The sequence below is a fragment of the Lepidochelys kempii genome, chromosome 23 (assembly GCF_965140285.1).
Source record: "Lepidochelys kempii isolate rLepKem1 chromosome 23, rLepKem1.hap1, whole genome shotgun sequence".
Taxonomy (NCBI): Eukaryota; Metazoa; Chordata; order Testudines; family Cheloniidae; genus Lepidochelys; species Lepidochelys kempii.
Genome location: NC_136402.1, coordinates 19085054 through 19098883, shown reverse-complemented (window position 1 = coordinate 19098883; position 13830 = coordinate 19085054). Strand labels below are relative to the sequence as shown.

Below are 13830 nucleotides of genomic sequence, written 5' to 3'. Positions count from 1 at the left end.
GCCAGCCCGGCCCCGGGCCCCCCCTAGCCCCGCCGGTGCCCCTCACTCCCGACCCGCAGCCCCTGCCCGCCGGTGCCCCTCACTCCCGAACCGCAGCCCCTGCCAGCCCGGCCCTGGGCTCCCCCCAGCCCCGCCGGTGCCCCTCACTCCCAACCCGCAGCCCCTGCCAGCCCGGCCCTGGGCTCCCCCCAGCCCCGCCGGTGCCCCTCACTCCCGACCCGCAGCCCCTGCCAGCCCGGCCGGTGCCCCATCCCCATGTTGGGTCAGAGCTAGCACCCCCTAGAGAGGAGAGTCCTCGTACCCTAGCCCCACCCTGGCTCCTTCTTCCCTTGCCCATCCCTTACCGTCCCGCCCCCTTCAGGCTCCGCCCCTACCGCCCAACCCCTTCCCTTCTCTCTAGGCCCCACCCCTCCCCCTCCGACTCCTCCCCCTGCTCTGTAGGCCCCTCCCCTCCCTTTGCCCTGACTCCACCCCCTGTGCTCTAGGCCCCACCCCTCCCCCTCCTCCTCCTGCTCCCTAGGCCCCACCCCTCCCCTGACTCCTCCCCCTGCTCTGTATGCCCCTTCACTTCCCTTTGCCCTGACTCCACCCCCTGTGCTCTAGGCCCCGCCCCTCCTCCTGACTCCTCCCCTGCGCTTTAGCCCCTCCCCTGACTCCTCCCCCTGCGCTGTAGGCCCCTCCCCTCCCCCTGACTCCTCCCCCTGCTCTCTGGGCCCCACCGCCTGCACCTGTCTAACCCCGCCCCCGTCTCCCAGCACCACGCCCTCCCCTCTGCTCCTCCCCCCAGAGTCCTGGCTGCTCCTCATGTGATTGGCCAGTGCCACGTCGCGCCGAACTCCCGCATCGTTCCCGTGATTGGCCAGTTCTCCCTTCCCGCCCATCGCGCGAGGCGGCGTAGTGTGATTGGCCGTCGCCTCAGGCCTCAGGGCCAATCAGAGGAAGGCGCGAAACCGCGCAGGGAGCAAAGGCGCAGCCACGCTCTGCCTCCGTCGATTGGTCAGCCTGCCTCTTCTCTAGCCAATCAGAGGCGAGAGAAGCACCGGCCTTTCGGAGGACCTCGAGGTGGGTTGACGGTGGCGGGTGCCTGTCCCGAAGTGGGCGCGGACGGAAGGGAAAAACCCGCGGGCCGCCCGCAGTGCGGAGAGCGGGGCGTCCAGTCGCCAGCCCCGCCGAGGTCGGGTGGCGCGGGGTGCGGGTTATTAGCAGGCACTTCTGGTGGACACCTACATCGGGGCGGGAAGGGCGCCACAACCCGGAAGCGGCCGTGATGGGGCCTCCCTGCCGGCTACATCCGGGCACCGGCCACCGCGCGGCCTAACGACGGCCTGAGCCCCCGGCTGGCTCATGGGGAGGGCTCAAGCCGGCGACGGCTGCTGATTGGGTGAGGGGCAGAGGTCACGTGGCCCCAGGGCGGCGGGAGGAAGTGACGCGGTGGCCCCAAAGGGCAATGCGTGACGTCATCGAATTAGTCCGTGACGTCACCGCGTTGTGTCACACGACACGCTGTGAAATAACGTGATGTCATCTCCCTGCAGAGTGATGTCACCACTGTTGTCATGGTGACAGTGCACAGCTGGGGATGGCGCAGCCCTGGGGTGCTGAGCGCATCGCGGTCATTCTGAGTGATGTCACCGAGCGAGGTCACTGCCCCTCGTGATGTCACAGCAGGGCAGAGCTGGAGGCGGGTGGGGGCCGCGCCGGGCCCCGTCCCCCCCCGAACGCGGTCGCCGCAGGGGCCCCGTCCCCCCCCCGAACGCGGTCGCCGCAGGGGCCCCGTCCCCCCCCCGAACGCGGTCGCCGCAGGGGCCCCGTCCCCCCCCCGAACGCGGTCGCCTCAGGGGCCCCGTCCCCCCCCCCGAACGCGGTCGCCGCAGGGCCCCCCCCCCCGAACGCGGTCGCCGCAGGGGCCCCGTCCCCCCCCCCCCGAACGCGGTCGCCGCAGGGGCCCCGTCCCCCCCCCCCCGAACGCGGTCGCCGCAGGGGCCCCGTCCCCCCCCCCCCGAACGCGGTCGCCGCAGGGGCCCCGTCCCCCCCCCCCGAACGCGGTCGCCGCAGGGGCCCCGTCCCCCCCCGAACGCGGTCGCCTCAGGGGCCCCGTCCCCCCCCGAACGCTGTCGCCTCAGGGGCCCCATCTCCCCCCCCCGAACGCGGTCGCCTCAGGGGCCCCGTCCCCCCCCCAAACACTGTCGCCGCAGGGGCCCCGTCCCCCCCCGAACGCGGTCGCCGCAGGGGCCCCGTCCCCCCCCCCCGAACGCGGTCGCCGCAGGGGCCCCGTCCCCCCCCCCCGAACGCGGTCGCCGCAGGGGCCCCGTCCCCCCCCCCCGAACGCGGTCGCCGCAGGGGCCCCGTCCCCCCCCCCAAACACTGTCGCCGCAGGGGCCCCGTCCCCCCCCGAACGCGGTCGCCGCAGGGGCCCCGTCCCCCCCCCCCCCCCGAACGCGGTCGCCGCAGGGGCCCCGTCCCCCCCCGAACGCGGTCGCCGCAGGGGCCCCGTCCCCCCCCCAAACACTGTCGCCGCAGGGGCCCCGTCCCCCCCCGAACGCGGTCGCCGCAGGGGCCCCGTCCCCCCCCCCGAACGCGGTCGCCGCAGGGGCCCCGTCCCCCCCCCGAACGCGGTCGCCGCAGGGGCCCCGTCCCCCCCCCGAACGCGGTCGCCGCAGGGGCCCCGTCCCCCCCCCGAACGCTGTCGCCGCAGGGGCCCCATCCCCCCCCCGAACGCGGTCGCCGCAGGGGCCCCATCCCCCCCCCCCCGAACGCGGTCGCCGCAGGGGCCCCCCCCCCCGAACGCGGTCGCCTCAGGGGCCCCGTCCCCCCCCCCGAACGCGGTCGCCTCAGGGGCCCCGTCCCCCCCCCAAACACTGTCGCCGCAGGGGCCCCGTCCCCCCCCCCCGAACGCGGTCGCCGCAGGGGCCCCGTCCCCCCCCCCGAACGCGGTCGCCTCAGGGGCCCCGTCCCCCCCCCGAACGCCGTCGCCGCAGGGGCCCCGTCCCCCCCCCCGAACGCGGTCGCCGCAGGGGCCCCGTCCCCCCCCCGAACGCGGTCGCCGCAGGGGCCCCGTCCCCCCCCCCGAACGCGGTCGCCTCAGGGGCCCCGTCCCCCCCGAACGCGGTCGCCGCAGGGGCCCCGTCCCCCCCCCGAACGCGGTCGCCGCAGGGGCCCCGTCCCCCCCCCAAACACTGTCGCCGCAGGGGCCCCGTCCCCCCCCCCGAACGCGGTCGCCGCAGGGGCCCCGTCCCCCCCCCCGAACGCGGTCGCCTCAGGGGCCCCGTCCCCCCCCCGAACGCGGTCGCCTCAGGGGCCCCCGTCCCCCCCCCCGAACGCGGTCGCCTCAGGGGCCCCCGTCCCCCCCCCCGAACGCGGTCGCCGCAGGGGCCCCTGTCCCCCCCCGAACGCGGTCGCCTCAGGGGCCCCGTCCCCCCCCCGAACGCGGTCGCCTCAGGGGCCCCGTCCCCCCCCCGAACGCGGTCGCCGCAGGGGGCCCCGTCCCCCCCGAACGCGGTCACCGCAGGGGGCGATGTCGCACCCCAAACACTGTCATTGCAGTGGGCGACGCCGTCCAGGCGCAGTGTCCTCCCCGTTGCGGTGGGGGGTTGCCGGTGAGTGACTTGCTGGTCTCACTCCCCAGGCGGCCGCGGGTGCCATGGAGCCCAACCAGGCGGCCAGCGACCAGACCGGGCCAGGATCCGCCGAGACCAGAAGCCATTTCAAGGTCACCCGGTTCATCATGGAGGCAGGTAAAGGCTGGGGCGCCGGGGGCTGCTGTGCTGGGGGAGGGAGGACGGAGGGGCGGTGTGGGGCAAAGGGGAGACCGTGCTGCCGGGGGGCAGGGCCTGCTGGGGGATGGGAGGCTCTGCCAAGTGGCAGATTGGGAGGGGCAGGGGGCAGCCGACCAGTGCGGGGCATAGAGGAGGTGGCCAGTCAATTGGGGGAGGCCTAAGGGGAAGCCGGCGCCATAGCCCTGAGGGGGAAGGGGGGCCATGGCAGTTGGGGAAGGGATGGGTGGTGTGTCGGTTGGGGGGCTCTGCCACCCCAGTGACACCCGCCTCCCCCCAGGGGTGAAGCTGGGTCTGCACTCCATCCCTGTGGCCACGGCCTGCACCATCTACCACAGTTTCTTCACGGCCACGGTGGCCCCGGGACCCTACGACCCCTACCTGGTGGCCATGGCTGCGCTGTACCTGGCCGGGAAGGTGGAGGAGCAGCACCTACGCACCCGGGACATCATCAACGTCAGCCACCGGTAACCCAACCTGCCTCCTGCTGGAGGTCCGCGCCCCATGCCCTAGGGGGTAGAGCCGGGGCCCTGGAGCCAGGACTCCTGGATTCTCTCCCCAGCCCTGGGAGGGGAGGGGGTCTAGTGGTTGGGGGCAGGGGTGGCTGGGAGCCAGGACTCCTGGGTTCTCTCCTTGATTCTGGGAAGGGAGCGGGGTCTGGTGGGTTAGAGCACGGGGGGCTGGGAGCCAGGACTCCTGGGTTCTCTCCCAGCTCTGGAAGAGGAGTCAGGTCTGCTGGGCTAGAATAGGAAAGGTGGGCGCCAGGATTCCTGCCTCCCCAACCCTACCCCCCACTAACTTCCCCCTCCCCAGGTACTTACACCCCAAGAGCGACCCCCTGGAACTCGACTCCCATTTCTGGGAGCTGCGGGACAGCATCGTCCAGTGCGAGCTGCTCATGCTGCGGGTGCTTGGCTTCCGTGTCTCCTTCCGGCACCCCCACAAGGTGGGTCCTCGGGGCGGGCCTGGGGCGCAGCGGGGGGAGACAGAGGGTTTGCCCTGAACCTGCTGCTCTGCCCTAGAAGAAAGGGGACTGGCGTTCTGTGGGGAGGGGGGTCTGGTGGGTTGGAGCTGGGGGCTGGGCGCCAGGACTCCTGGGTCCCCCCATCCCACCCCCCGTCTCTCCCTGCAGTACCTGCTCCATTACCTGCTTTCCCTGCGGCGGTGGATGAACCGGCACAGCTGGGAGCGGATCCCGGTCTCGGCGGCGGCCTGGGCGTTGCTCCGGGACAGCTACCACGGGGGGCTCTGTGTGCGCTACCCCCCCCAGCACGTGGCCGTGGCCGTGCTGGACCTCGCCCTGCACTGCTACGGGGTGGAGGTGCCCGTCCATGCACAGGCCCAGAAACCCTGGTGGCAGGTAAGAGAGGCAGGGACTTAGGCCGCACCCTAGGACCCTTCCGCTGGGGAAACTGAGGCACGGTGGGGGAAGTGGCTGACTCAGGGTCACAGAGAATCAGTTGCGGAGCCAGGGACAGAACCCAGACGTCCTGCCTCCCAGCCCTGCCTGCTCTAACCCTCTAAACAGCTCTGGCCAAGCCAGACAGCCCCTGCCCTGGGCCCAAATGGGAGCCAGCGCCCCCTAGAGGGGACAGGCCCCATGTCCCACTGCAGAGCTCCCCAGCGGTTCTGGGTTGCGTTTCCCACGCTGTCGCTCCCGTCTCCTTTCTTCCTCTCCTAGGTGTTCAGTGAAGATCTCAGCAAGGCTCAGATTGACCAGATCGTATTGGACCTGATCCAGATTTACACCTTGGATGCAGAAATCTCCTAACGGGGTCCGGAGAGCGACCCAGTGCTGGGGAGGGGACAGGCCCCGTTCCTGCCCCCCGAGCCAGCCAGTCCCTGTCCTGGGAGTGGATGGAAGCCGGCCCCCCTTAGAGGGGAAAGGCCTCATGTCCCATTCCCACCCCCTGAGCCAGCCCATCCCTGCCCCGAAGCCAGATGGGATCTGGCACCCCTTAGTGGGGAAAGACCCCAGGCTCCATTCCCACCCCCCTGAGCCCGCCAGTCTCCACCCTGGGCCCAGATCCGAGCCAGCACCCCCTAGAGGGTCAAGACCTCAGGCCCCGTTCCCTGCCCCTTCCCTGGCTTTGAAAACAGGGTGTTGGTTGCAGTCTGGGTGTCCTGTCCCGCAGCCGTTACCCTCGCTGCCTGAGCTCCTGCCGCGGGCCGGCTGCCTTGCTGGCTGCGCCCCGAGAAGGCCGTCGGCCCCTAGCACTGCGCCAGCCAGGCGGAGCGCTGCAGCTGCTGGGACGCAAGCTCCACACCGCCACATAACGTGCCCGACGGCTGTTAGCGACCTGGGTCCCGACCGGCCGCAGGGCTCCCCTTCCCCCCTGTCCACACCCGTCCCCAGCACTTGGGCTGCTCGATCCGGCGAGTAAAGCTGTGCCCCTGAACCAGCCGTGACCGGGTTGTTCTTTGGGCTTTGCAGCGGGATTGGGCCTGGCTCTCATTTCACTCGCTGAGCCCTGGGCGTTGGCGGACGCCTGGGCCCGCGGTGCGGCGCTGGGTTCAAAAGCTTTACCAGCCGGCTGGATCGCAAAGGGGGTGAGGGTAGGCTCACCACAGCCATGGTGGTGGGGGGGTTCCCCCCCATGTAACTGACTCTGCCCGCATTTGCAGAGCGCCTGCATCGTCCCCGTCTTACTTCTCCCCCCGCCCCCCCTTGCCGGAGGAGAAACGGCATCCGGGTGAGTTATTTTATTAATTTTTAATAATATGAACAAACTTGATCGAGCCATTCAGTTGAGTTATATGCTTTGATCCGGAAATGGGCATGGTGGGGGGTCACAATTTCAGTCCGAAATCCGCCCCCACACTGTGGGAAGGGGGGGGCGGGGACACCCACAGAAACCTCAAGTTGATTTTTGTTTGGTCCTTAAAAAAAATCAAAGGCAGTCTGTGTGTGTCCCCGGTTGGAGGAAAGGAAGGAACCAGAACGGATCCCCCGCGTGGGTGTGCTTAGACCCAGCAAGGTTTACACGGCTGAAAAGTGTGCGGGGAGTGCTGGGTTTTTAAAGGTTTGTTGTTTTTTTTTAAATATATCTCTATATATTCACCCCTCCCCCGCCCCCCCCTCCCCGCCCCACTCTGTCAGTATATGTACAATATTGAATGAGAACAAGCTGGACGGACGGAGGTGAGATTTCCTGGATGTGCCCCCCAGGGAGTCGAGGGGCTGGGCTGGAGGGCAGAAGAGCTGTCCTCACCGGGGTGGGGCTACCCTTAGCCGGAAGGCATGGCTTTTGAGGGCGCTGGTGGTCGGATGCGGGATGAGGTGTGGAAATGGGAAAGGGGCCTCGTAGGAAATATGGGACCCCACCCCCATTGCTCCTGCCTCCCACACGGGGCTTTTGAGAAGGATTGTGCCAGAAGGGGAAATTGAGGCAGGAGCAGATACTTGCCCTACCAGAGCCAGGGGTAGAACCCAGGCGTCCTGGCTCTCAGCCCGCTCTAACCACTAGCCCCCACTCCCCTCCCAGAGCCAGGGAGAGAACCCAGGAGTCCTGGCTCCCAGTCTCAGGTGGGGGATCTGAAGGTCTGTAAATAACACACAAGGGCCAGCCCTAGCTGGTGTGCCTGGGACAGCTCCCTCCACCCCCAGATCTCCGTGGTGACTGAGGGACCCCCGAGGAGGCTGGGGGCACACAGGGCAGGGACAGGCCTTGGGGTGTTGGGAACTCAGTGTCACGTTGGGAACCAGATCCAATGCCCCTCGCGCCCCTGCAGCACGCGGGCCCCGTCCTGGGCTGCAGCATCTCCCCACCAGCAGTGCTGGGGGGCCTAACACTGACAGAGACTTACAGCAGTGTTGCGGGGGGCGGGCACTGCCTCCATGCTGGATCTGCGCAGCACCCAGCACGACGGGGGTCCCCGGTCTGGATCAGGAGGGTCCGTGCAGCACCTGGTGCGATGGGGCCCCCATCTGGGTCGGGGGGCTACGTGGCACAGCGGGGGCTCCGCTCTTGGCTGGGGTCCAGCATGACAGGCCCCGATCTCCAGTGCTGTGCCCCCCCCCACTCCAATGCTCCTGCCATGTTTTCACACCCAAGCCCTTGTTAAACACCGGCTCCAGCGCCCGACGACTTTAAAAAAGAAAGAAACCAAAACGCACAATCTCCCTCCCGCTGCTCGGGCTGAAAATTTGCCCCGGGGAGGGGGGATGCTGGGTGGTGGTGGTGGGAAGTAGCACGTGGGGCCGGCATGCGATGGTCAGTCCCATAAGACAGTCAGTCGCTATCGTAGATATATTGAGGCTATAGATGGCTAAATGGGCCCTCGCCCCGCCTGCGGCAGGGCCTTCCTGGCCAGCTCCGGCACCGCCCAGAGTCTGCCGGGGCCGCGGGGCCCGGAGCGCACGCCGGGGTGGGGGGCGTGGCGCTGGGCTCCCCAGAGAAACAGGGGCCGCTCCCAGCTCCAGCTCTGTCCGCAGCCAGTTCACGCTCCGACAAGCCGAAGGAGCCCGGGCCCCCCGTCCCTCTGGCTGCTCGATCTTCCTGCCCCCCTGCCGCGGGGCCAGCCTGCTGGGGCGTCACAGGGACGTTTCCATGCTGTGGAGCGGGCTGGCGGAGGCAGGAGACTTGGAGCCCTCGTCGGTGGCCAGGTAGACGCCGCTGTCGATGGCGTTGTTGTTCTTGTTGGGGGTGGGCGGGGGGCTGGGGGGCCGGCGGGCCGCCTCGCTCTCCTCCGCGTCGGTGTCGTCGATCAGGGGGATGTTGTGGGTGTAGTCGTTCAGCAGGAACTCCGGGGTGGCCATGAAGTTGTGGATCGAGGTCTTGGAGTCCGGCTTCTCCAGCCCTTCATAGAGCGAGCTACGGAACGCTTTCACTACGCGGATCTGGCCGGAGGGACCCCGGCGGGCACAGGGCGGGCACAGGGGGCGGAAAAGGAGGGGAAAGAAAAGTGAGTTCTAGGCGCCAATCCAGGCAACAGGCCCGGGGGCAGCCTGCGGTCACTTGGTTACTGTCGATCCAGAAGAGAACCCAGGAGTCCTGGCTCGCAGCCCCCCCTGCTCTAAGCCGAGACCCCAGTCCCCTCCTGGAGCCAGAGAGAGAACCCAGGAGTCCTGGCCCGCAGCCCGCCCTGCTCTAACCCCTGAGACCCCAGTCCCCTCCTGGAGCCAGAGAGAACCCAGGAGTCCTGGCCCGCAGCCCGCCCTGCTCTAACCCCTGAGACCCCAGTCCCCTCCTGGAGCCAGAGAGAACCCAGGAGTCCTGGCTCCCAGGGCCGGGAATACGTGATCAGCTCGAGCCTGAGCTAGCCGTCCATCTGTTCTGCACCGTCCCTCTGTCCATCCATCCGTCCCCTGGACACCCCCGTTTCCGTGTCTCTCCTACCCCTCCCTCCCCCACTAGCCGTCCTACCCCACATCCATCCATCCATCCCAGTCTCTCTATCCTACCCCATCCCTCCCCCCGCTATCTGTCCTACCCCACATCCATTCACCCCACCCATGTATCTATCTATCCTATCCCCTATCCATCCAGGCCCCCTCTCCCACTGCTCCTCCAAAAAGTCCACCCTCCAGCTCCCTGGGTCCCATCCCTTTCCCCGCCCCGTAGGCCCTGTGATGACCAGTCCCTGGCTCCTGCGCCGGGGCGGCCTGGACGTGCCCCCCACAAGGAACACGAGAGCGCAGAGCCGGCGGCTAGCGCCCACGGGCCATATGCAGCAGCAGAGGGGCTGGAGGGAGGGGAAATGGGGTGGGGGTGGAATGAGCACTGATCGAACAAAAAGAAAAAACAGCAACAGAAAAGTGGCAGAGCCTGTTGCCTGGGTTCAAAATTCCCGGACGCCTGGGTTCACTGTGGCCCCCGGGCTGGGGAGGGAGGGGAGTTTACAGCCTCCCCACCCTTTGCTGGGCTCCTCGAACAGGCATTTAACCCCGCCGCATCCTTCTGATGACAGCATAAAGAGACAGACCCCCCACCCCAGGTTCAATGGGCCGGCGCCCCATGGAGTCAATGGGGCCAGAGCCCCCCAGCTGGGGACAGTTGGCTGTTGCCCCATGGAGTCAATGGGGCCAGAGCCCCCCAGCTGGGGACAATGGGCTGTTGCCCCATGGAGTCAATGGGGCCAGAGCCCCCCAGCTGGGGACAATGGGCTGTCGCTCCAGGGAGTCAATGGGGCCAGAGCCCCCCCAGCTGGGGACAGTTGGCTGTTGCCCCATGGAGTCAATGGGGCCAGAGCCCCCCCAGCTGGGGACAATGGGCTGTCGCACCAGGGAGTCAATGGGGCCAGAGCCCCCCAGCTGGGGACAGTTGGCTGTTGCCCCATGGAGTCAATGGGGCCAGAGCCCCCCAGCTGGGGACAATGGGCTGTGGCTCCAGGGAGTCAATGGGGCCAGAGCCCCCCAGCGGGGGTAAAGGTCACCTTGCCATGGAGAGGCCACTTCACACCTCCCACTCCTCTTGTGGGGCAGGGGTTGCTCCATTTGGGAGCTGTTGCACCCATAGGAGGCATGGGGGGGCCCTGCACTTGTTTGGGGGCCGTGCCCAACTCAGGACGGGGGGGGATTGATTCCGGGGGAGGCCTGGATCAGGGCCCAAGGCAGGAGGAGTCGGGCCCTGGGGGGGGTCCCGTTAAGAGCCCTGTGCCGCTCGCATGGGACCTTCTGGGGCAGCTGATCCTCCCACCTGGGCTCACCTGTTCTCCGGGGCTGTGCAGTGCATGGTGGGTAGGGCCTGCTCCCAGCCAGGGGACGGGGTGGGGGAGCCCCCCGGGGAGACAGCACATGCTAGAGCGGGAAGAACCCCCCCCGCCCCCACACATCCAGTGTGCCCCAGCTGATTGCCGTGGGGGTTGGGCTTTGCAGGCGGGGGGGGGTTACGTGTCACTGACCCCCCCAACCCCACTGGGGCAGTGCCGCACCTTTGAAAACTAAGCATGGGGAGGGGTCAGCTAGGAGGGACTCCCCCTTCCTGGGAAAGGGTGGTGCAATCAGGGGTTGGGAGTCTGTGAGTCAGAGTGTGTGTGTGTGTCCGGGGGAGTGGGAGCCAGGACTCCTGGGTTCTCCCCCTGGCTCTGGGAGGAGAGCGGGGTCTGGTGGTTAGAGCAGGGGGCCTGGGAGCCAGGACTCCTGGGTTCTCCCCCGGCTCTGGGAGGAGAGTGGGAGTCTGGTGGTTAGAGCAGGGGGCCTGGGAGCCAGGACTCCGGGGTTCTCTCCCCGGCTCTGGGAGGAGAGTGGGGTCTGGTGGTTAGAGCAGGGGGCCAGGACTCCTGGGTTCTTTCCCCAGCTCTGGGAGGAGAGTGGGGTCTGGTGGTTAGAGCAGGGGGCCTGGGAGCCAGGACTCCGGGGTTCTCTCCCCGGCTCTGGGAAGAGAGTGGGGTCTGGTGGTTAGAGCAGGGGGCCAGGACTCCTGGGTTCTTTCCCCAGCTCTGGGAGGAGAGCAGGGTCTGGTGGTTAGAGCAGGGGGCCTGGGAGCCAGGACTCCGGGGTTCTCTCCCTGGCTCTGGGAGGAGAGTGGGGTCTAGTGGTTAGAGCAGGGGGCCTGGGAGCCAGGACTCCTGGGTTCTCCCCCGGCTCTGGGAGGAGAGTGGGGTCTGGTGGTTAGAGCAGGGGGCCAGGACTCCTGGGTTCTCTCCCCAGCTCTGGGAGGAGAGCGGGGTCTGGTGGTTAGAGCAGGGGGCCAGGACTCCGGGGTTCTCTCCCCGGCTCTGGGAGGAGGGTGGGGTCTGGTGGTTAGAGCAGGGGGCCAGGACTCCGGGGTTCTCTCCCCGGCTCTGGGAGGAGGGTGGGGTCTGGTGGCTACAGTGTGTGTGGGGCTGGGACCCCTGGGTTTCACCTGCGCTTCCGTCCCATGCTTCACTCTCAAGCTCCCTCTGGATTGGGGGGTGCCCCGTCCTTTCTCTGAGCTCTTCGGGGCAGGGACAGCAGCAGGGGCCCTGAACCCGGGCGGGGTCCGTGCTCTGCCTGGCCTCTTGGGGCCTTCCCCCGGGTGGGATGGGAGGCATCTGTGCTGTGTCCAGGTCCGACCAACCCCATCAGCCCCCCCAAAGCGGCCTTTTCCTTGGCAGGATTGTAATCTAGCCAGCGCTGCCTTCAGCCTAGCCCCCTCCCCAAGCCGTGCGCCATGCCGAGCAGGATGGGGCACCCCGGAAGGGCAGAGCAGGAAGCCGACCCAGGAGATGGAGGGAGGGACAAAGGCCTCGCGCCGGGCCAGCCGAGGGAGGACGGACAGACAGACAGACACGAGGCATGCGAGAGCACGGTAAACGTTCGAGTATTCACGCCCATCCTTGCTGGATCTTAGCGGGGAGCAGGGGGGCTCATGCCATCGGCTCCGTGTGCCCATCCATGCCACGCACCCCACCCCCAGAGGGCGCAAATGAAGAGATGCGGGGGGGGAGGGGGATAAAGGGGCTGGGACAGCAAATACAGCCCGGTAACCCCTCCGGGGTGTGTGTGTCAGGATTGGGTCCCTGCGGAAACAAAAGGGGAGGGAGGAGGAAAGAGGCAGAGTGGGAGAAAAGGGGTGCAAAGGTGGGGTGAACGTGGGCAAGGAGGCAGGACCCTCCACATCTGTCCACTAGGTGGAGCAAAAAGCTGCCCCCCCAAGTTTGTTCTTTCCTGCACGCCCCCACGGTTTGGGGCTGCGCGTTGCACCCCGGACTCACAACAGCGGCTCAGAGGGAGGCTGGTTTGGGCGGTTCGAGGCTCAGGACTCCTGGGTCCTACTCCCAGCTCAGCCTGGCTGGTGTGGCACGTTGCCTCAGTTTCCCCCTCTGTCTATTCACCCCGTGAGCTCTTTGGGGCAGGGACTGTGTACACACAGCACCCAGTGTGACAGGGGCCCCCTATCTGGGTCAGGATGGGGGGTGTCTCCACAGTATCCAGTGTGACAGGGGCCCCCGACCTCAGTTGGGGGGCGGGGTCTGTGCAGCTGCAGCCCCAAAGAATGGCATTTAGGGGAGGGCAGCTAAGGGCCTCCCCCGCATCGCTACAGTGTCAGATGGGCGTGAGCAGCCCGGGTTTGGTGGGGATCTCGAATACCCTGGCAGTAAGCAGAAAGCAAAGTCAGGGATGGGATGGGGGTGGTCAGGGCGAGGGAGGGGGGGAATGAGAGGTGTGATTGAAAGACCCTGCCCCCCCCCAACACTCGAAAAGCACCAGACTCCTGGCAGCCGGACAGGTGGCTCCGTCCCGGCTCCTCGTGGCAGCTGGAAAGGGGGGGAAAAACGGGGGTTGACGTGGGAGGATGGGGGGAAGGCAGGAATGGGGGGAGCGTCTGGGGTTCATTTCAGGCTGCGGCTAGCGACAGTTTTGAAATGGGAGGCGGAATCCCGGGAGGGAGGGAGCGGGGGAGCTTGCTCATGGGTGTGTATTTGTGTAGGGTTAGGGGTTTTTTTTTTGCACACCATAAGGTGGCAGCTCCCTCCCCCCCCCGATATGGAGTTTCCCGGTCTGGGAAATGGAGCCAATGACCCTGCCTTTTTTTGTTCAGGGGTGAGCTCTGGAGGTCGGGGGCCGTTCAGCATCCTGTACGACAGGGGCCCCCGATCTTGGCCACGAGGAGTCGGTGCCACTCCTGGTGCGACAGGGACCCCATTGTGCAAGGCGCTGCACGTGTGCCTGGGAGAGCTCCCAGTCTGAGCCCCGCACCTGTGGCCAAGCTCAGTCCCCACCTGGCTTGACCTCATGGTGGTTACGAAGGGCTGGACCATTGCTTTGAGCCCAGCCCTGCTTGGCAGGGGACAGGGGGACGTTACAGCCAGGTTCCCTCCCTGATCCCCACCCCCTCTTGTATTCTGGAGGGGCCAGGGCAGGGGAAGGGTTCGTATTCGGTTTCCAATCGCTCCTGAAATGACCCTGCCAGGCCGCCCGGCCGCAGATCAGTTCCTAAAAGAAACACAGCCTTCGTCAAGACCCCACTGGGCGCCGGCGGGGGGGGGGGGTGCTGGTAGGAGGGATGCGCGGGGCGGGGGGCAGAGGCGAACAGGACACAGAGCTGTGTGGAGAGAAAAAGCAGCGAGAGATCGCGATCGGGGAAAAAAGCGTCGAGAGCAAGAAGTCGGGCGGGCTCATACTCGAAGGCTTACCCTGCGGGGAGCGGGG

General features: G+C 67.7%; 2 protein-coding genes across 5 annotated transcripts in view; one reads left to right on the top strand and one right to left on the bottom strand.

Moving 5' to 3' along the window:
- The first annotated feature begins 1002 nt into the window (after window positions 1–1002).
- Window positions 1003–6716, top strand: CCNQ (cyclin Q). Of its 4 annotated transcripts, XM_078850343.1 has the most exons (7): window positions 1097–1381; window positions 1536–1640; window positions 3626–3730; window positions 4054–4240; window positions 4587–4719; window positions 4906–5133; window positions 5455–6716. In XM_078850343.1, the coding sequence occupies exons 2-7, from the start codon at window positions 1580–1582 to the stop codon at window positions 5542–5544; spliced, it is 804 nt and encodes a 267-aa protein (XP_078706469.1). In that variant the 5' UTR covers window positions 1097–1381; window positions 1536–1579; the 3' UTR covers window positions 5545–6716. The 4 variants fall into 4 exon arrangements, with proteins under 4 accessions (XP_078706472.1, XP_078706469.1, XP_078706471.1 ...); XM_078850346.1 differs by lacking the exons at window positions 1097–1381; window positions 1536–1640 and adding an exon at window positions 1003–1062 and having other exon boundaries at window positions 3626–3734; XM_078850345.1 differs by lacking the exon at window positions 1536–1640 and having other exon boundaries at window positions 1102–1381; window positions 3626–3734.
- Window positions 6717–8488: 1772 nt separating this feature from the next.
- ATP2B3 (ATPase plasma membrane Ca2+ transporting 3) overlaps window positions 8489–13830 on the bottom strand; it is a 32701-nt gene continuing 27359 nt past the window's right edge. The window contains exon 17 of the mRNA XM_078850342.1: window positions 8489–8613. Coding sequence (XP_078706468.1) covers window positions 8588–8613 — 26 coding nt within the window. The 3' untranslated portion in view covers window positions 8489–8587. The remainder of the gene's footprint in view (window positions 8614–13830) is intronic.